Source organism: Hemicordylus capensis, chromosome 1 (genome assembly GCF_027244095.1).
Source record: "Hemicordylus capensis ecotype Gifberg chromosome 1, rHemCap1.1.pri, whole genome shotgun sequence".
Taxonomy (NCBI): Eukaryota; Metazoa; Chordata; class Lepidosauria; order Squamata; family Cordylidae; genus Hemicordylus; species Hemicordylus capensis.
Window position 1 is genome coordinate 204,539,761 of NC_069657.1, and position 23,042 is coordinate 204,562,802.

Below are 23,042 nucleotides of genomic sequence, written 5' to 3' on the forward strand. Positions count from 1 at the left end.
GTGAACTTTTTTGTCATTTGTCTTAAGAGATAAGCCCTGAAGACATCCTGTTGTTTGACAGCTAGTAGGCCAATCAGGAAGTAAAATGCTTTCAAACAGTCTTGGCCCTAAAAGAACTTTTCTATTGTATCACCATCAAGATTGGTGGAGAGGACATTACTAGGCTGAGATACAATGGAGTATTGGAGAAGAGTGACTAAAGAATGATTGCCATCTTAAGATGTTTCTGTGGAAACTGAAAGTGCACCTCAGAATCTCCTGAGATATTACTGAGGATTCTGGGACATACTGTTAGTTTGTACAGGCAGCTGGCAGTGCCCAAAGCAACATGACTGTCCAGACTTGTACGATACTTTCAGTGCCCTTAACATGACAGCTCTGACCAGTTGAGGCAGACCTAATTATCCAAACTTGTTCTTCTGTACTTTTTACAGATTTTGAATCCAGCGCAATGAAGCAATCTGAAAAGGCATAAAGAAAAAAGTAATTTGCCGGAAACCACATGAGTTTAAGTCCATACTAACAAAACTGGGCATATTATTTTGTAGAAATGGAATGTCTAGACTTTGGAAGTGTTCTATTTTTGATCATCTTTAAAGCAATCCAATAGTCTGAATGCTGTTAGCAGGTGCTTTGGGGATCTCCAGATTAGGTATTAAAAGGACAGTTTATCAGTGTCATTTACTGTGGAGTTAAGGTTGTGGCTATTGTTTAATAAACTGTTTGGGCCTATATTTTCCACAGATCAGGAAAAGAAGGCCCACACCAGCATCACTAGTAATTATGACTGATTCACCTCCTGGTAAGTCAATTCTGTAGCTTTTAAGTGACAAACCATGTGTATCAACAGTGAATGATGATATTAAGTTATATCAAATGAACAGGGGAAATAAAACCAGAATTAGAAGTAAGTCTTAGCACTATGCTTTACTGTGGGTTCTGGATCAAGTCATAAAATAGAAGGGTTTCATGGAGGTCAGCACCTCTTTTGTGCTTTTCATTCCACATTGCTTGTAGAAATGAGAGGGAAATTATTTAATCTTGGATCCTGTGAACATTTTTGTGACAAGAAGCATACAATATAAGTAGTTTGTCTGAGAAAGAATGGATGGCATACAGGGTGGATTTGATTTAAATCAAACTGATTTAAATAACGATTTAAATCACGATTTAAATCACTAGCAGGGTGGATAAAAATCAATGATTTTTTTAAAAAAAAATCAAAAAAATCTGATTTAAATTTTTAAAAATCCAATTTTTTTGATTTTTTTTTAAAAATCATTGATTTTTATCCACCCTGCTAGTGATTTAAATCGTGATTTAAATCGTGATTTAAATCAGTTTGATTTAAATCAAATCCACCCTGATGGCATACACATGATTTCTAAAGTCATCTCTCGAAGGAACATGGATGCAACCTTGTCAAGCTAGTGTGGATGCATTATTGCTCCTACAAAATGGACAGAGGCTTTGTGTGTGGGAGGTGGGGGAGAGAAGGAGAGAGTGAGCAGAGGTGGGGGGGGGGCAGGGGAGAGGGGGAGAGAAGCCTGATCACAAGCCTGATCTGCAAACCCCTAGTTATAAATCAGTTGTACATGGAACTTAGCTGTAGCTAATAATATGGAGAAGTTTGGGGCAGAATAACCTTGCTATACAGTGTTTATCTGTCTAAAAATTTCCACTGGGACCAGTTATGTTCTTACAGTATGGAATACAAATATTGTTTGCATTTTTTTATGTTCTTAAGGTGTGGAATACAAATGATGCATTTAAAGTGGCTATATACATATGGCATCAAATATGTAAGGATGAGTAAAATTATACAAACATTATTTGCAAAGCTTGGCAAATTCTGGCTCTTGATGTTTGAAAGTTTGATAGTTATTCTTTGTTTTAATCAGCGAATCAATTTAGATGCCACCCTTCAATAAATGAATTTCCAGGACAGTCTACCAATTAAAAATACAAAAAAAACAAACAAAAAAAACCAATGACTATAAAAAACAATAAAATGATCAAAATTAAAACAAAACAAAAAAACAGCAGAACTATAATAAACAAAACACAGTGAACAGCAAACCCATAAGAAAAGCCCTGCTGGTTCAGACCAACCAAAGGCCTATCTAGTTCAGTATTTCCAAGGAGATTAAGAAAATACCCTGCTCCTGTTATTGCTTTCCAGAAACCGAATAACAAAGTATTTATTGACTGACTGATTGATTGTTGAATTTCTATACCACTCTTCATTAAAATTATCCAAAGTGTTTTACAATATAATTTAAACAATGCACAATTAAATGCAAAAATACAGATATTAAATATAGATATAGAAATAATATATCTCTGTTTAATACTCAAAAAACACAAAGCAGCAGCAGTAAAAACTATACTCTCATACAAAAGCCTGGGTAAAGAGCCATGTTTTTACTTGTTTTCTAAAAACTGTGCTGGAGGCTGAGGTGTGGATGCCAGCTGGGAGAGCATTCCAAAGCCTAGGGGCAATGACTGAGAAGGCCCTGTCCCGCATGCTCTGCAGCCGAGCCTCTCTCACTGTTGGCATGTGGAGCAGAGCCTCCTCTGATGATCTTGTCAAGATCAAAGTCATGCTGCCTCTGAACCTGGAGGTGGCATACACCCATCAAGATTAGACGTCATTAATAACATGTCCTCCATTAATTTATCTAATCCCCCCAGTAATGTGTCTAATCCCCTTAGTGACTCTCATCACAATCTTGTGGCAGTGAATTCCAGCTCAGGTCACACGTCCGAAGGTCTGGTGCCAGAAGGACATCTGATTCCAGAGAAGGAATCTGAAGTGGAAGCCAGAGAAGGGCTTCTGATGATGATTTTAATGTTTGGGCAGGCTCATGAAAGGGAAGCTGGTCTTTCTTTCTGCAATTCCCAACAGCTTCGCCTGAGGCTGAAATGCAGAGTGGTTTTTAATGTGCTATAACATGATACTTCCCTTCTCTGGCATGCAGCAACTCATGAACAATCCAAATTTAGTCCTATGTTCTGTTCATGTGCCCTCAAAGTAATGCCATGGACAGGTTTCCCAATCAATTTTCACCACGGTCCATTTAAAAGCCATTTGAAAAGCCCTGTCTCTTCTCTCTTACTGGCGTTGCTTTCCCACTTTCTATAAAAGCCTTACAGCATAGCATATCCATTAAGCAATGTTGGACTGTGTCTTTCAAAAACGTTTTTGCTTAGGCAGTAAGCAGCAAGGCTTTTGATTTTTTTAAGGTGGGGAAATAAAACAATAGGACAAACTAATGGCTTTTGTTCTAAAAGAAATACTTTCTCGACAAATGAAGCTGATGCTTTGCTTTAAGAGGCATGATGATGATGATCTTAAAATCAGAGTTTCTTCAACTTTGATCCCCAGAAGTTGTTGGACTGCATCTTCCATCATCCCAGCCACAGGGGCCAAAGGCCAAGTTGGAGAACACATATGTTAATTGCAAAGGGGGTGGGGGGAGAGGGAGAGAGAGAGGTGTGTTTAGGGCTGGAGTCAGGGGTCAGCAGCTGAGGGTCCAGGGCCTTCAGAAAAGCCTGCTGCTGATCCCAGAAGCCACCACTGTGCCCATAGTTGTCCATGTGGTGATGGTGGAATAACACTCTCTACCAAAAGAGCTGCTCTGTTGTTGCCTCCTCTCTCTCATCCCATCCACCAAAGTGAACTCACCCCAACCGTAAGAATGGGTCACCCAGGGAGGAGGAGTCCTGTGGTGGACAGTTTGCCAAGGACCCTAAAAGCCTTGGAGCTGGCCCTGTGTGTGCAGTCACGAACAGTGTAACCTTGTCTTCTTCCGTGAAGTGAAAAATTACCACACACAGTTTCCTAGTTCTTGTTTGAGCAGACCCCCCCCCCACCCTGCCCCACAGATATCAGCTACCACTGTATCAACAGAAGGAAGTCATGGTCAGAACAATGACTGAGGTATCCAATCAGGGCCAACTCTGACTGACAGTGAGTTTCTAGCATTTTCTCAGCCCCAGTTGCCAGTATCAGGCAAGTGAGGCTGCAAGGGAGACTTGCAAGGGAGGCATCATAGCGCAACAGCAGAACACACATTCTGCATGCAGATGGCCCAGGAAAGTTCATTAGCCGGCATCTCTGGTTTCAAAATGGGAAAGCTGCTGGCAGTCGGAACTAGGCTAGATGGACCAAATGGTATGCAAAGCAGTGTCTTCCTCTTAAACGTCAGTCATGCCTGGGCAAATCAGCTATGGTCTCTACATGAACACTAACATGGGCAGGACTTTTCTGGGGCTGAGGGCAAAAGCTGCAATTCTATACCCACTTTTCTGGGAGTAAGTCGCACTGAATTCAGTCCAGGGGTGGGGGCAACTTCCCCCATGCCTCCCTGGACGCCCATGAACACCAATGAATCCTTTTTAAGGTGGTGGGGGCGAGTGGGCTGGGGCACTATCAGATCTGCACAGAAAAAGAAAAAGACAAAAACCTTGATGGCTACTTTGGCTACACAGAACCTATTATGAATATTAATGGGGTTTCCAATTCTCCACTAGACAACTAACTTTTCCCACCCGACACTTGTTCTCTTTTTCCCCATGAGGTAAATTCTCAGTCTCCCCCCCCCCCCCCGCCACACACACACACCAACAAATGAATCTGAATGCAGAATTCCATATTTCACAACACCATACTCTCCCAGGAAAACAACCAAGAGGCCTAATTCACTTTACAGAATTCTTCTTTAGGGACAGAGGCATTCAAACATCTCCCTTGGCCTCGTGGCACACTGAATCTACAGTATATGGCAAAATGGTAACTGCAGAGTCTTTCTCCATGCTGGATAATTTTTCATTACATGATGGAATGAGAAACCTTTAACACATGCCTCATTTCAGGCTGAAAATTTACCTGGCCAAGTACCAGAGTAATTGGATGACTGCTTTGCCATGCAGCCAGGTGTAATGTGCACTGAACACAGTGTGCCTAGATTATCCATTCTGAGACCCAGTCATCCAAGTCCTGAATTTCTGGTAATAGCATTGGAGACGTTTCATTATGCCTGATGATGAAGTAAAATAACTTTTGACCCATAAGTGAAGCTTTGCTTCCAATGAACTATTAGTTGTCCAAATTGCCATTTTTCAAAATTGACTTCAGGGCACTTCAGTTACTGTTCTATGAGGCGAATTTATGATTTTGAAAATCCTCTTCCTCTTCTTCTTGAAGCAACCTGCTACAATAGCAGTCATGGGTGAAATGGATACTTGGATATTGTCTATATAATAATGAAAAGGTGCCACAAAACTCTAGGGCTCTAAAGAGGATGATTATTTAATTTTCAATGTCTACCTCCCACATGGTTTCATAGAACCATCAGGGCAGCTGAGGGGTATTTGCTACTCAAATGTGAACAAATATCTGTATGTAAGTCATTATAGGAAGATCCTCGCCCTGGTGGCACTCTTGTGGGTGCCAAGCAGAGACAGCCAAGGTAATTTTCCTGTCTGAGGTAGAAAATCATGATGCCCTTCATGGTAGTAAAAACAGAATGATGTACTGACACTTTGATGTCCTTTGATGGTACCCTATTAAAACCGAGGCTGGTCATCTCACTCTGCCTAATATTAGGACCAGCCCCCAGGCTATTTATACAAGTGGAAAGAACTTCTGGAGGGAGGGGAAAGTCAAAATTGCTCCCACTCCCACTCCTGAACCCAAACCTTTTGGGCAACCATATGAATGAAAAAAGTTTCCTTCTTCTCAAATGAAGATAGGCACGAAAGCTAGGATGATCTCCATAATCTCCAAGACACTGAACTGCACCAGTTGTTCTGTTATTAACTCTTTGACCTTTCTTCTCTGTCAGCCAGTTCAGTCAATATGAACTGTGACAGGAAGAGGAGTGAGGGTGTTTCACTTCTCCCCACCTCTCCAGACTCACCATTTCTGTTGTTGCATGATCATGTAGTGATTGAATGTCCAAACCAGCCCTATATCAACCACATGATTGATTGGGAACCATTTGAACATTATATCCTCATGCGACCATGTGAGGGTGATAATTTGTGAATGAACAACTTCCCAGGGCCATATCATCCAAACCAGCCCATAACTCATTGGGACTTTCAGGTTTCTTCAGCCTTTCTGTCTCCAGGGAACCCCTTCCACACTGACCTGTCCACTAACATACCCTTCCACATCTGCTATGGAAACCCTGTGTGCTGTAAAAGGTTCTGGGACACAACTCTGGCCATTTCATCTGCAGTGCTGTCCAGACCTACTGAATTTCATTGTTTCCTTTTGTGGACTGTGTGTGTGCACAAGCACATACCCAACACTCTCCTGAAGCTGAGCATTGCAATGGACAATTGGCATCTTGTAGGTCAGGGAATCTTATCTGATATTACTAATCTGTCTTTTCTTTGAGGGATCCATGATACCCTACAAAGATTTCCTGTTAGGCAATTAAGAAACCATTAGTAGCAACAGGATGCATTCTGTGACTCCTTAGTCCTTTTGTTTTCCTCCGATATATTCCTGGAGCAGCACTAAATCAAAACCAAACAGAGAATTCCAAAATCCCTCTGTGGAGCACAGGAAGTGTGGTTGTCAGTCAACTACCTGTTACTTCTGTCATTCAGTGCTTCTAAGATTGTTATTTTAGCTGTACACAGATTGTACATGAGTGAACACAGCTTATGAATAGGGCTCTGGAGATTCTTGAAACCTGTCTGCATCTGCAGGGTTGTTGATAGTTTTCCTTGAGGGTGCCGTTCTAGAGGTTATCTGGCCAGGACCTCACTCCCTCTTCCCACCTACATAGCAATTAGGATTTATATGTGTTTCATAAAACGGATTCAGACCTTACATTGTACATGCGTATAGGTGTGTGTGTGTGCATGTGTACATGTTTTTGCATTAAAAATGAACCTGAATGCAGGTTCTTTAAAAAGTGAACCTGGATGCAGACCCTCTCAATGCAGGGTACAGACAGGATGTGTACTGTGTACGTGCGTTGAACATAATGTGTGGATAACTGTCTACGCATACAGATCTGTATGTGTGGACACTGTATACAGATTGTGTGTGCATTGAAAATAATGTGTAAATAGGGCTCTAAATGTAAAGTTGTGCCGTTGAGTCAGTGCCAACTCCTGGCGACCTCAGAGCCATGTGGTTTTCTTTGGTAGCATAGGAGGGGTTTACCATTGCCTCCTCCGCACAGTGTGAGATGATGCCTTTCAGTAGTACCTTCCTGTATCGCTGCTGCCCAATATAGGTGTGCCAGTGGGGATTTGAACCAGCAACCTCTTGCTCGCTAGTCAAGTCATTTCCCCACTGTACCATTAGGTGGCCCAAATAGGGCTCTAGATTCTCATCAAACCTAGGAGCTAATGATGGCCCAAGAATAAGACTGTTTTGCACCCTGGGATTAGTGTCATACCATGAGCTAGCGGTGTTCAAAGGCTCTGATACCACTTCTTGGGTGGACAAACCACAGCAAAGAGCTGGTGCATCAAGGCTCTGCTTATGGGCTTTCCAAAAGCACTTGAACATGTACATCTTATATAAATCAATTTGTAAACCTTTTTAATGAAAAGCTATACATAAATATTCTTAACAATAATACATGAAGCTGCCTTATATGAAGTCAGAGAAGGGGTTTACAAGGTCGGTGTGGACCCTGGGGCAAGAAGTGAAGATGTGTCCCTGTCTCCTGGCCCCTCTATTCCCTCTCATCTTCTACCCTGCCCCCAGGTCCTTGCTGCAGAAGAATGGTAAGGACATGGTGAAAAACAAAACAGAGCAAGAGGCACTGCTTTGTAGGGGAAGAGATGGAAGAGAAATGGATGAGAAAGTAAAGGCAACCCTGGTGTGTGTGTGGGAGAGTATGGAGTGGTCATGCCCCCTCTCAGCTAGGCAATCAGATTTCCAGTATTGGCTGGAAAGGAAGGCAGGGAGAAGCAAGCCCCAATGCCTGGACAGCTACTTCAGTAGATCCTGAGCTACTTAATTCTCACCCCACCCTATAACATCTCAGAGGGAGAAGACAATCTCACCTCCCAGTCATTTGCCATGTGCCTTCCAAGAGCCCTTGGTGGCAGATGGTCTTTCTGAAATGTAGAAAGTTGCTGGGAAGCCATACAACTGTCTAAAGCTGTCTAAAGGAGGTGTTCTCCCAGGAGGGGTGCAAGAATGAGAATTTGCCTCCTGCTTCCTTGGAAAGGAGGCCAGGGGTACATGTGCCCAGGCGCCATACTGCCTTTGGCGCTCTCCTCTCTCCACAGCAACATCCAATGCTGCCATCCCTCCAGAGCGCTTATTAGTTTTGTTGATGTTATCCTTAGTCACTCCGAATCCTTTTCGAGTGAAGCGAGATATGTCATATAAATAAATAAATAAATAAATAAATAAATAAGCTCTGTGGTTTAAGTAAGTAAGAAAGAATAAATCCCTGGGGATATGTTGAAATTTTTTCCTTTTCTGAGATTTGTTCAGGGCTATTTCTTTCATTCTGAATGACTCCTGTTGCCACTGCAAATTCCAAATAGCAAGCACAAGAATGTATTGCTATTGACGCAAAGAGGAGCCATTCTCTTTTGAGGCTGCATTGAAAAGGGAACAGTTGCCCCAGCTAAATCATGTTGATCTAATGGCAGTTTCCCAGAAATGATCAGAGTAATGTGCTTGACTTTCTCAGCCGTTGCTTCCAAGGAGACATTAAACATCAGACCACATTAAACAGACAGGCAGTGGATTTGGCTTCGAGAGATATGCTCGGTGGGCATGAGAAGCACTGACTGGGAGATTTGCCTCCACATGCTCAAAATGGTTAAATAGCAATGCAGGAAGAGGCCACTAGCTTGCTGTGGAATATACGCTCAGTTCTCAGGCGTTTCAGCACTGTCTAGCTGAAATATTCTCTAAACTTAGATGAAGAATTAAAGAAGGGACTGTCGGGGAAGAAGGGTTAAAGAAGGGACTGAGGTAGTAACACTGCCTCATCAGATCTTGTATGTTCACTATTTTTCCAAGCAGGGGCCTTTTTGGCTCCAAAAAAGCCACATTGTTTTTAGATTGCAAGCCCTTTGGCGCCAGGGAACCGCCACCACCTCCAATGCCCTGAGACCTTTTGTTGTTGTTGAAAAGCAGTATATAAATAATAACAATAACACAGTGTGAGAGACTTCTGCTCAGTGCTGGACTCTTCCCTGGAGGAGCCCTGGAGGGTGGAACATTAAGATGAATGGAGCCCTGTCACTGCCATCTTGGAAGGCACACACAGAGCTCTGGGAAGTGTAGTCCTTCTCAGTGCTTTCCCATAGAGCTCTATGGGAAAAGCACTGGCAAGTGTGCATCTTCCAAGATGGTGCAGGAGCTTGAGAAGGCCTTCTTTCCCTTAAAGGAGCCCCATTGCCACTGGGCAAAGTGCAGCCCTGTGGGAATGGTTGTCTCCATGCAGCGCCAGGAGGTATGTGTGGCGTATTCAACCCAAGCTTCACACAGGCCTCATAAGCAATTAGTCAGGGGCTGCACTGAGGGCTGATGGGAGGTGATAGCTCCCAAGTCTTGCAACAAGGAACGCTGTTGTAAATGATGCCTTTGCCCGGACGACTTCCTCAATTTGGTTATAACTGAATCCTGCTCATTATAGAGCTGCCGTACAGAAAACCAAGGCACTTGTCTTCCATCTAACCCTGTGTAAACTACTCAGACTGGGAACAGAAATCCAAAGTGTCAGGCACAGTTTTTCTCAGCCCAGCAACCTGAGATTTCCTTTTAAGTGGGGATAGGAAAGATCAAACCTGGGACCCTCCTCATACAATGTTTGTACTTGATCGCTCCCCAAGCTCATGTAAATACCTCAGCCACAATAACCCAGAAGAGATTTGGAACTACTGGAGCCAATTAAGACAGACAGAGATTTGATCACAGAGCTTGCACTAAATATAAACAGATTAAATCCAAAAACCTTTGGTTTAAGATGAGAGTTAAGATGCTTTACATTTTCACTCGTGCTCTAAACAGAATGGAAATTGCAAGTTAAGGTGCCCATCTTAACTTCCACACCATATATTCCGATCCATCTTATTTATTTATTATTTCTCTGTGTAAACTGCCCTGAGCCATTTTTGGAAGGGTGGTATAGAAATCAAATAAATAAATAAGCAAGCTGTAAAGACTTTGTACAGTCTGGAATATGATGATGGCTTTAGAAATGAGGCTCCATGCACCCACACTTTGTTTTGGTCTTTTAGTTAGACACTGGGCTGGGGAAGGATGCATCCAGGCAGACATTTAACAGGAGCAGTTTCCCTAATCACTCCTTTGAGATGCCCCTGATGAATTTCTGCCTGATGTATCTGTACAAGGCACAGTACTATCCCAAAAGGCCTCCTATTTACCTGCAGTCCTAAAATAAACTGTGATAGGTTCAATAGGCTGTTTCAGTCCTGGAATCTTGTCCTGGCTGATACCAGGCAAAATACTAGCAAGGTATGGGTGCATGGAGCCTCATTTCTAAAGCCAGCATGATATACAAAACTGTACAAAGTGTTTACAGCTTCTATGGTGCAGAAGTTAAAATGGGAATGTTAACCTGTTATTTCCATGGTTTTTAGAGCATGAGTGAAAATGGAAGCCCATCTCAACTCATCTTAAATCAGAAGTTTTTTTATTACTAAATTTTCTTAAAAGGAAGATCTGGTTTGGTGAATTAGCATGCATGCGTGCGCATGCAGACACACACACTGTAGTCATTCTCTCTCTCTCTCTCACACACACACACACACACACAGTAGCCAATCACAAACACACAGAGGGGCATACCAAGGTTGGAATGGGCCCGGACACTAGATTTTAAAATGGGCCCCTCACTGCCTTCCTCTCCTTCTCCTGGCCCCATGTCTCTGCTAACCAGCCCAACTACAGGTACAAGTTACTAATACAACAGCTAACACAGCTGAACTTAAAACTGGTTCTGCTTTTAAGTACAGTATATGAAGCTTCTTTGGTTGCAACTATGCCCATTCAATATGATTTACTTCTGTGTGCACGCACACTGTGCAGGATTGGGCTTTCAATTGGCAAGACTCCTTTTTGCAGGAATCTTTCAGCTCTGCCTTGAATTTCCACTCAAGGCAGAGCATGTATTGTCCCATTTTGCATTTGTAAGGCATTTCCCCACCTTTCAAATGCACAACAGGACAACAGATGTTGGCACTCACCAACCAAAAAAGTTCCCATTTTCTCAATAACGAAAGCATGCAGCGTTCTGCACCAATGAACAATCAATGAATGGATTTTTAAAGCAAAAAAGTATGTTTCATACTGGAAAGAGCTGAAAAGTAATGGCTACAAAATTTAAATAAGATTTTAAAACAAACAGAAAGAGTTGTCTTGTCTTCACTTTGGGACAACAAGGAACTTCCCTGCCAGTCTGGCCTCCTGTGTCTCTAACTGACAAACAATAAGCATGCAAAAGCTAATGCATTCTTCTGCGGCCTGAGTGGAAGGCTGTAACATGATCCAGAAGGCATTTGTTTTCAGCCAAGAAGAAGCACTGTGAAAATAGATTGGTCAGGGCTGAGGTGTAAAGGAGAATTTGAGGGTGTGTGTGTCAATTACGGCTTATTATGCCCACCTGCGGCTGGGGGCAAGAAATTGGAGAGGGAAACCTGATTTCAAAGGCTTGAACTGTGCAAGCCCACACTCTGGTTCTTCATATTCCACCCCTGGCCCCAACCTGCACTCCTGCCACCCAAGGCTGCTGCATTTCTGGAGAGGAGTCTTGCAAATTTGGAGCTGCTTGCTAAGAGCTACTAACGACCTATGCAGGAGAGCGGCTCAAGCGGTGAGTGTGGAGATGGGGATGTAATGGCCCACTGAAGCAGCAGTCCCTACCCTGCTTGCTCTGGAGCTTCTCTCCTCCTCGTCTCCTCCTCAGGTCCTTTGTTCAAGTTTGTTTGTTTGTTGGGTGAATTGCAATGCCACCGGGCTGGGCTGGCTGACCTTGCTGCTGCCTAGCTTCCCTCGGGCCTCCTTGTTGCTCAGTTACAGGCACACAAGGCAGGCATGTGGCTGCTGACCTGCCCCAACCAGAAGAGAGAGGACACACAGGTGCAGCAGCTCAGCTCTTGCCTTAAAAGCAAGGGAAAGCCCCCCCCCCCCGCTGCCCCGATCGGCATCCTCACCGCACCGAGGAGGCTGCCAGCCATTGTGCAGCCGGCTGCAATTGGGCGGGTGCCATTGTAGCAGGGGATAGGTGTGTGTAACTGGCCTCTGGGGGGCCCTTTGAGGCAGCGGGCCAGGAGACAACTGTCTCCCATTGCCTAATGGATGGTAACCCCCCCCCCCCCGACACACATATATACACTGCAGCCTAGAGGAGCCCTTCGCAGCCTAGCTAAATGGAGTGCATCTCCCCCAACACCACCTTCCGCTTACAAAGCATGTGGTTTTGAAGAACCAACGACTGTGGAGGAACCGGCGAGCAGAGTTGAACAGCGCCTTTTCTAGGTCAAAGGAGCAATATTAAAAGGTACGGGCTGCCCCTGCGCAGAACATCTGCACCCTAGTTCTCCGTCTCTCACCCCTCCCCAGAAAATCCAGTGCCCTGCCCTGCCTCCCCCCCCCCACTTTAAGCTGCCCCCTGCCATCCGGGATGGCAGCGGAGGCGGCGAAAACGCCCCCACTCCCCCCACTCAGCCAGACCCCCCACACACACACTCAGTCAGTTCTCCCTCCAGTCAGTTGTCCCCACCCCAGCCAGAGTGGCATTGTGGCCTAGGTCAGCAACTACCACCAGCCTCCATCGCATCAGCCTGCCCAGTCTCCTCATGAGGACTGGGGCAGGAAAGTGCACCTCAGGCCGGCCTCCATTGGCCCACCGAGTCTCCTTCCAAGGAGATGGGAAGAGCCGGGGCTTCCCTTCTGGCCTGCATGGATGACCCTTGGTGTGCTCTTCTGCCCCGGCTAGGCTGCCCTCCTCACGAGAAGACTCAGCAGGGTGATTGATGCAGCTGCTCAATGTCTTTTTTTCTTTCTTTGGCCTGAAAGAAAGGCCAAATGATGCACACTGCATACTCTCCTTCTCCTCTTCCTCGGCAGCAGCTGCTCCTCCGTCTGCCGCTCAGCCCTACTCTATGCTTTCTCTCTCCTCTGGACAACATTCTCTCTCAGCTCTCTCAAGATGTGCCATGTACCACGGGATTTGCTACATGCGTCCTAAGGCTTTTATATATAAAGATAGTTGCAGTGGGGGAAGGAAAGAAGAGGGCAGGGAAGGAAACCAAGGGCTGTGCTCCCAAGGCTCAGATAGGGAGGGAGCTGACCGCCATACTGGTTGTGGGCAATGCTGTGGGCACTGCAGCTTCAAAAGTTCTACTGCACAGACTCTTTTAACAGTAGATACATTTTTCAGCTTCCTAAAACGCAACTTTGAGGACCAATTGTGAAATAACCATCGATTGGGTCCCAGAAGGATATACAAAAGGCACTTTTCTGGGTTGCAGTCTAAAGGCTTAAACTATGCAAATGGACTACAAAATCATTTAAATACCACTTTTTCAGTTCAAAAGAATGTCACCAACCCTTTAAATCCCTGTTCAAAAGAGAAGAACTTTAAACTGCTCTATCTAAGCTACTTTTAAATGGATCTTCACCAAATTTGCAGGGGAGATGTCTATTATTACCTAGTGAATATGTGCTAATGGTCAGGCAGATTGGACAAATGCAGAGGCGTATCTAGGGAAAACAGCGCCTAGGGTAAGCACTTAAATTGTCCCCCCCCCATATCTGACACCCATATTTCAGATAACTTCACCATAATATCAGCTCAAAAACTAAAAGTCAAGCTTATTAATCTTTTAATTAACAAATTATGGCACTACCTGAAAATTATAACTGCACCTTACTTGCTTTCACTGATGCAAATTGCTGAGGCAGCACAGATACAGCCTTCATCAGAAAGCAGGAATCACACCTATCAGCTATTCAGAGAGGTACTGGAGACTGGATGTAGTCCTTACACTCGCTGATCAGCATGTTCATTGCATTCCAAATCCAGCATTGTGTATTAGCAACCCCCTGCCCCCTCCCAGCTGCTATCTGCCAGCAAGCAGTAACATTTACATTTTTTATATCCCGTTCTTCCTCCAAGGAGCCCAGAGCAGTGTACATACTTAAGTTTCTCCTCACAACTACCCTGTGGAGTAGGTTAGGCTAAGAGAGAAGTCACTGCCCCAGCGTCACCCAGCAAGTCTCATGGCTGAATGGGGATTTGAACTCGGGTCTCCCTGGTCCTAGTCCAGCACTCTAACCACTATTAAGGCAGTGTGTGCACACCTGCATTCAGAGTGGGGCCTTACAGCCTCAGCGCCTCCTCCAAAACACAAGTCAGCCTACATGCACATACAGCTACAACATGCAATAAAACAAACAAAACCCCCACTCCATCTTAAGAGTAAGATACACAAAATGAGCAGGCAAGGCTATTGCTGAGGAATCTCAAGGTTAGGGCATGGAAGAGAGAGAAACTAATAAATTAATCCATAAGGGGTACACTTATGAACAATTCTGGAATGTTATTCAAACTGTCCCCTCCTTTCCCCTTCCAATAAATCAGAGCAAACAGCAGAGGAAGAGAGATTTCATTTATCCTTCTGCAACAGTCAAATCCATGTGCCCATGAGCTGTTGGAAGGGCAAGCCAGCACAGCTAAGTGCCTGCTCCCCTCCCCTCTAACCCCCTCCAACAACAGAGCACAGAGCAAAGCCCACCCAAGAAAGGAAGATTGGATTTGAGCGGGATGGGGAAAGGGGTTTGTTTGTTTGTTTGTTTGTTTGTTTAACTTCTATACCGCCCAAACTTTCATCTGGGCAGTTAACATAAAAACAATTAAAACACATATAAAAGTTAAAACAATGCAACAATTTAAAAACAGCCATAAAATTAAAGACAGACAATTTTTAAAAGCTGGGAAAGCTTAGGTGAAAAGATGGGTTTTCAGGTGTTTTTTAAAAATTGCCAGAGATGGCAACTTTATTAATAATAAACACATTTCTACTATGGGCTTTGTTTGGTCTTTGCCTAATTCCCTTGGATTGAGAATAAATGTTGAAGAGAATGAGAAGAACAGAAAAATACATAACAGGTGCTGTCTTTAAATCTAAAATGATCCCTCACTAGTAGCCATCACATGCTGGAAAATCTCAGGCCAGGGGACTGCTTAGTCTGCATTCTCATGACTTAGGACAAGTCAGTTGTGCACCTGACAAATGCTACTCATACTTATACAGCCAATTATTTTCACTCTTCATTACTGCATGAATATCAAATAGTTATGTGCCATAACACCTTCCTTATAATGAATCTGACTTAGAACCAAGTTAAATAGAATTTAATGCAATTTCCAATTTCCATAGGTAAGGCCTGAAATTTAACTGGGTAATCCTGAGCAGTTTTATGATCATGCATGAGATCTTAGATCCTCACAAAAGGAGCTGTTCCTTACAGAAGACATTCCCAGCCCACTCACACCTATCCTAACTAGAATCAAATAGCTACAGTGAGCCAACATGATCCATTCACCAAATAACTTAAAGAACACACCTTGGATTGAAGAGCTGCTTTCACACAGCTGCCCCCAAATGAGACTGAACTGAAGAGCTCACTCTGGCTCTTTAGGGCTCTAAGCCACACACCCTTTGCATGTCATGTGTCACATTATGACATCACATGCAAAGGGGGTGTGGCCTCAAGCTATAAATTGCCAGAGCGAGCTCTTCAGTCTCATTTCAGGGCAGGCTTGCTGCCTGGAAGCATCTATTTTCTCTTTCTCGCCCTCTCTGGGAGGGAGAGAAAGAGGAATAGACGTTTTCAGGCAGCAAACGCTCCCTGAAATTAATGGGAAAGTCAGTGCCCCTGGAGGCTCCTGGGGGGGGGTGCCCCCTCCCGGACTCAGAGAGGACAGGCTGATTAAAAACATTTTTTTTTAATCAACTGTGGTGGTGGGGTTGGGGTGGGGCATGGCAGGCATTTGGCGCCCCTCTGCAACTGGTGCCTAGGGCACGTGCCCTGCCTGCCCCACCCTGGTTACGCCTCTAGACAAATGGTTTTGATTTTATAAGCAATAAAATGTTCAGGGCTCATAATGGTGAGATGTTGAAACTACTCTCCATCTTAACTATATTGGCACTACTGTGCCAGTATAATACATGCATTTTGGTAGGTTATGCCCAATTCTAGATTGGAATGCAAACACACTATCCATGCTTTGGAAGAGAGCTTTGATGATCCTTTGAATAAATGAAAATCAGGGCCAAACTAGTGAAGATATTAAATATGTGCTTTGCAATTGTTGTTGGTTATCTCTTGTTGGTTGGTTGTAAATAGCAGCCGCAGCGCCTCCTCCCCCACTCCATCAGGACCAGGAAATATTTCTTAGTAGTCAAAAGGCCACAAAGGAATAGAGAGGAATCATAGCACCTGAGGTGATTCCAAGAAACTCCTCAGTTAAACTTTCTGAATTACAGCAGGTGGTTTCTGGATATTCCCTTGGTTTTCCCTGCAGTGCTCTTTCCATTGATAGGAATGTTTCTTGGCTGAACCAAGTTATATCAATAACAGATGCTGGAGAAGCATTGCCACATTCGGCACGAGGGGGTTATGACTAATCTGTGCATGCTGACATTTTTAAAGTAAACCAACTCACAATATGGCAATCTTAAAAACAAGCTTCAGAAGATTTTCCTGCAAGAAGTTTTAAGATAGGTGTGTGTGTGTGTGTGTGTGTGTGTGTGTGAGAGAGAGAGAGAGAGAGAGAGAGAGAGAGAGAGAGATATGGATGGTAGGATATAGGAATTATAGATGTAAATGTAACTTTCTGAGATCCTTTGTAGGAACAGTATGTGGAACTGAAGTCGCATCAAGCCAGAGTACAGTGGATAATCTGGGTGAATTTAGAGTAATCCAGGAAGAAATCCTGTCCCAGTATGGACCACGGTCAGCCACAGCCATAGAGAACATTGGTACAATGCACTAGGATAGCTCTTTCTAAATGATCCTTTACACCGCAGTCAGGCGCCGATTAAAATGTAGCCTCGCTCTCTTTTCTATATGACACATCAACAGTGGGAGTTCTTGCTTGGTGTAAGGCATGCTACATCATTCTCTTGGCTCAGAGCGCTGGTAGCTAGCAAAACCAAGAACAGCTGCTTTCTGTTTAAAGTTGTGCTTTTGATTTAGTTATAAAATCTTCTGACAAAGCCATAAATCAGTAAAAACAGTCATTAACAACTACTGATTGTACATAGTTTTAAATAAGACTATGCAGCTGGCTTTTCTCTGTTACACAGATATAATATGAACGACATATACGTATTATCCTATTAATTAGTTAGGGAAGCTAAACCAAAGGCTTATCATTGATCATAGCAACGCTAAACTATTTGATTACATTACATGATGCTGGATCTTACACTGAAGCAAAGCATGTGTCTGAAAATGCAGACTTGTTCTTCTGATTCACTTTCACCCTGTTCATGTGAATATCACACATGAAATGAAGACGTGTAAGGGAGAAGCAGCATCGTGGCAGCAAGCCCTGCCCTGATTTATGTGCACTCACCTGACCTTGGTACCATCTCAACATGTGGACAAGCTAGTTTTGCAGCCCCCCCGACCACACACACAGTTTGCACGTGCATAGCGACTGTAGAGATAGGGCTTATGAGAGATGGATGACATCATTGTTGAGAGCCAGCGTGGTGTAGTGGTTAGAGAGCTGGACTAGGACCGGGGAAACCCGAGTTCAAATCCCCATTCAGCCATGAAACTTGCTGGGTGACTCTGGGCCAGTCACTTCTCTCTCAGCCTAACCTACTTCACAAGGTTGTTGTGAGGAGAAACTTAAGTATGTAGTATACTGCTCTGGGCTCCTTGGAGGAAGAGCGGGATATAAAATGTAAATAATAATCATAAACTCCCCAGAGACATAAGTTTTGGGTGGTATTAAAATACGTTAAATAAATAAATAAAATAAGCTTTGACCTAAGGGTTGCTCACATGTGCATGTACATCACTTGATGAAAGCAGGATCAAATGTTCACTTGCATGTGCAAATGAGCCACCACAGATCAAATACCACAGACAGAACAATTGCAACACTCCACATCATCTCAAACACAACGCTTCAACTGAATCAATTTGATCAACACACTCAGTTACAAATCATTAAGCAATGAATGATGGAACATGAAATCCCAACTCAGACATTATGGGACTGCATAAAGCAGATGGTTGCAAAAAGTGGGTATGTCAACCCAGTAACATTGCATGCCCACAAGTTGCGTGCGTGATACACATTGCATGAACAGTGTTACACAAGGGTAAGCCCATGATCTCCAATGGGCTTACTCTTTTATGTCGTTTGTGCACTTTTTGTTTTTGTGCAATGCAGGCAGTGTTACTGTGCTATACCAGTATGCATGGTATGTCAGCTGCTACTGGGAAGCCTCACCCCATGTTGATGCAGTTTGGAAGCTCCTTTCCTCCACTCTGATAAGACAAACCTTACTTGGACACAGATTCTCCCTGTGATTCGGCACTCTGAAGCCTCAGCTTTCTGAATCATGAGGAGAATTTCTCTCCAAATCAAACACTGTCCTCATGCAGAGTGCAGGGGCGGGGCTTCAAATCACACATGTGGAGCTTCCTGGTAGAATTTGTCACCGTGTACACTGCATACTTTTACATATCAAGTGATTCGAGCTGAAGTGATCTACACGTATGCCCTAGCCATTAGCAGTTACATCTGATTGCAACCCTTGGTTTCTGTGGGGGTGGGGTGCGGTGAGCCAATGGGGTGCTTGGAATTCTGAATTTACCACCTCCCCGTGAGGGAAGTGTAGTACTCCACATGGGCTAGGGTGTGAATAGTAGCAGGCTCTGGCTGCCAGGCTTGGAGTTTTTTTAAAAAATATATTTATTTATTAACATTTATATCCTGCTCTTCCTCCAAGGAGCCTAGAGCAGTGTACTACATATTTAAGTTCATCCTCACAACCACCCTGTGAAGTAGGTTAGGGTGAGAGAGAAGTGACTGGCCCAGAGTCACCCAGCAAGTAACATGGCTGAATGGGGATTTGAACTTGGGTCTCCCCGGTCCTAGTCCAGCACTCTAACCACTACACCACGCTGGCACCACCATTGGAGTAGGCCTCTCTCCTATTCTGGAAGGATGCTGGAAGTCAGAAGCAGTTGCTCTGACACACAGTACCATTGGCATGAAGACCTCACAACTTTTCAACTTGTAGTTGAGCTGTGGTTTGCTTTAAAGCATGGTAAAAGGAGGGATTATTCTACTCATTTAGAGCAGCAGTCTAGGGATGCTACTCTGTATGTTGGTAGATACAATCTCTGCAGAGAGATGGGTGAGTCTTTGTCTTGTTTAGTCAGAAATTCAGTCTGCTTATATGCAGAAGCATTTTCTTGCCTGCAGAGTACTAGGTAGTACTAATACCGTTAGCAATTTGGTAGATATGAAATGAGGTGGGGATGGCACTACCTATTCACTGGTGCGTCCCAAAGCATGCAGAGGTACAAACACATGCACAGATGTGTTTAAGCAGCGTGAGCAATGTGTGCAAAGAATATACAACACATAGTGCAAAATAGCACACATGCACCCCAACTACAGCCCTAGAAACTCCAGAATTCACAAGCCACCCATTGGACTTCGCCCTCCCCACCACACTTTGTTGAGAATCAAAGGAACCTTCTTATATAAACATCTGTGGTCCATTACTACTAGTGTTGGCCCAGTGCAAACAGCTGCCCATCCCACATTAATCAGTAAAATGGTTGCGCAGCTCAACTTTCCCTGTCCTTCCCCATGTGAATGAAAAAACAGGAAATCTGGCATGAGATTTTTGCAACTACCAAGAGCAGCAGGAAGGGGTATCAGCATGGATTGGACTGGACTGGATTAGATTAGATACTGTACCAGTGAAGAATATTTAAACATTTTCCTTAAAGTTGTAGTAAGAATAGAGTTAATTGGTCAAGAGTATTGTGTTGGAGCCTTCAATTTGGAAACAGACAGTAGCTAGAAGTTCGGAAATGTTGATTTAGAGTAAGGTGGGGTTTGTTTCTCACACATCCTGTCAAAGCTTCACCTCAGTATTCATTCTTTGTTTTTTGTTCTTCCCTTTCCTCTCCTAGCTGATTCATTTTTGTTCAGTTTAATTAGGCAGTGGCTAGTTTATTGATTGTGGAAACAGAAGTAATGTGCACATTAGCTGGAATGTATGCACCATATAATTTCCTCATCTTTACTAGTTTTTACAGAAGATAAGATCAGCTGTTGTGCATGTTATTCCATGATGCCACCAACCTGAAAAAAACCCCATGGAAATGGCATGAGTTTTCAGTCACTAGTTAACATGTTTCCAGGTAAAAGGAAAACCTGGGTAGAAGTGATTGTGTGGATGCAAAATAGGCGGAAAAGCAATCCAGGTTTTCCTCCTTCCTTGCTTCCACACATTCACTTCTACCCAGGTTTTCCTCCTACCTTGCTTCCACACAAATGAAAATCAGGAGCACATACAGCTCCCAAACCTGGGTAGAACAGCGTTTTTGATTGTATGAATGATGTCAACATGTGGCTTTTGCATACTTGGTTGTGTCACTCTTGATCTGCAGGCACACTGTAATATGCCAGCTTTCTGTTTGTGACACCTGATGATCTGGACATGCATTGATTGGGAGGAGGGGAGACAATGTCTGGATAGTCATTGGATTGATAAAAAGTGGGGTAGAAATAGTTCAAATACATATATACTATAATTTTCTAATTATATTATGATTCCCCCCTTTAATTCCAACCTGTCCATAATATGGATAATACATGGAGATATACGTTGTAGGAAAAACCTTGACAAGTAATACCTGCTTCACAGAGCCACTCCTTTCTTTACTCCTCACCCCTTCCCACCAAGCTGAGGCATCTTCTTTGACTCTGACTCCTGCCTCTCCTCTCCCCAAGCCAATGAGCTCAAATTATTCCAGTGGGTGATCTGCCTGCCTCCCCATCTTATTGTACCATGGAATGTAGGAAATAAGTGGAAGCAGTTCCTAATCCTGCAGATAAGAAACCTCCTGTTTCCTGCTTCTTGCCAAGGCATGTTGGAGAATTTGTTCTAACTAACAGTACCTCTGCTTGTCCAGGTAACTCAGGGGCAAAGAAAGGGGGGAGAGAAATAAGTCCAAATTTGGTGATGTGGATGATTTTACACCATTTTCTTTTTGAACAATGAACACTGAGTACAATCACCTTAAGTGGCACAGCAGGGAAATGCTTGACTAACAAGCAGAAGGCTGCTGGTTCGAATCCCCTCTGGTACTATATCGATGGCAGCAGCGATATAAGAAGATGCTGAAAGGCATCATCTCCTACTGTGTGGGAGGAGGCAATGGTAAACCCCTCCTGTATTCTGCCAAAGAAAACCACAGCTCTGTGGGCACCAGGAGTTGAAATCGACTTGACAGCATACTTTGCTTTACCGTACATGGGGCCATATTATAATGGGACATTTTAATGGTCCCACCTTGCAACCTAGGATTGGGGCAAATTGACAACTTCTGTAGATCTATGCAAAACAAAGTATTATTTATTAATTCTAAAACATGAATCACCCTTACAACTGAGGACAGCTCCGGACAGCATGCATCTTTTAAACAGCTCCAGGTACCATTGTGTTATGACAAATGTGTATGGTACTAAAGTTCTAAACAAACAAGTGTGTGTGAATACTACAGGGAATGGTGCCTCCTATCAAGCCACCTTTGGCTCTGAATCTTGAAGCTACGTAAAGTACCTATTTCATACATATCTGGTCAAATGATGGTCACTTCATTTCCTGTTTATTTAATGGCGCAGCGGGGAAATGACTTGATTAGCAAGCCAGAGGTTACCGGTTTGAATCCCCACTGGTTGGTAAACTATGGCAAACTATGGCAAAACTATGGCAGACTATGGCAAACACCTATATTGGGCAGCAGCAATATCGGAAGATGCTGAAAGGCATCATCTCATACTGCGTGGGAGGAGGCAATGGTAAACCCCTCCTGTATTCTACCAAAGAAAACCACAGGGCTCTGTGGGCGCCAGGAGTTAACATTGACTTGACGGCACACTTTACTTTAGCACCAGAAAAAAAATTGAGGGGGGCACAGAAGGGGCAAAGTAAATTTAGGGTGGGAAAGCTGTGTCCTACAAATTAGATTAAGCAGAAATGAGGAGCAAAGGACGGGGCGGGGCGGGGAGTGAACTTCTTGTCTGAGGAGGCCCTTGCATCCCCTCTGGAGCCGTCCTTGCTTCTGCATGCAAGCAGATGCTCTATGACAGAGCTACAATTCCATCCCCTAAGGCAGGGCTGCTCAGCTTCGGCCCTCCCACAGATGTTGGCCTACAATCCCCATATTCCCTGGCTATCGGCCACTGTGGCTGCGGATTATGGGAGTTGTAGTCCAAAAGGGGGGCCAAATCTGGGGGGCCAAATTTGAGCAGGCCTGTCTAAGGGGAATATCTTACAACAGAGAGTGCTCTAATGTAGCCCAAATGCACCCAAATGCAAACCAGGGCAGACCACACTTAGCAAAGGAGCTAATTCATACTCACTACTGCAAGACCAACTCTCCTGCCCTGTTGCCTCATAGGCTTGAAGTAGACCATTGTATCAGGCTAAATGACTGCCTCAGTTCAAGCAGATGATATTTGCATCTCAAATGTTTCCAGCTCCGGCATCAGTCTCTAATATGGGCTGTGGTATTGTATTTTCTTACCAACAGATTGCTTTCAATGGGCTCTGGGTGTGTCAGAGTGCACTTGTAAATGGAGCGATCTGGAAATCCACTCAATAATTTTATAACTGAACCTTGTCTCCTTTCTTGGATTGCATCACTCTTTACAAAGCAGCACCATAGAAACAACCTTCCTCAATTCCAGGGAATTATTTACACATCATTTTCAATACAGATGGTTTCCTATTACAATAGT

The 23,042-nt window shown here is 43.9% G+C and overlaps 1 protein-coding gene and 1 long non-coding RNA gene across 10 annotated transcripts in view; one reads left to right on the top strand and one right to left on the bottom strand.

The window, feature by feature from the left end:
- The window catches only part of LOC128333907 (uncharacterized), a 53,942-nt gene extending 38,288 nt beyond the window's left edge, over positions 1–15,654 (bottom strand). The window contains exon 1 of the long non-coding RNA XR_008311114.1: positions 15,596–15,654. This is a non-coding gene — a long non-coding RNA (uncharacterized LOC128333907). The remainder of the gene's footprint in view (positions 1–15,595) is intronic.
- The window catches only part of PPP1R1C (protein phosphatase 1 regulatory inhibitor subunit 1C), a 75,658-nt gene that overhangs the window by 19,336 nt on the left and 33,280 nt on the right, over positions 1–23,042 (top strand). For 7 of the 9 annotated variants that reach the window (XM_053269939.1, XM_053269911.1, XM_053269931.1 and 4 more), the window contains one exon: positions 745–802. In XM_053269939.1, the coding sequence (XP_053125914.1) occupies positions 745–802 (58 nt within the window). Of the gene's footprint in view, positions 1–92; positions 653–744; positions 803–23,042 lie in introns of those variants that run through there. The other 2 variants (XR_008311112.1, XR_008311110.1) reach the window with 2 other exon arrangements.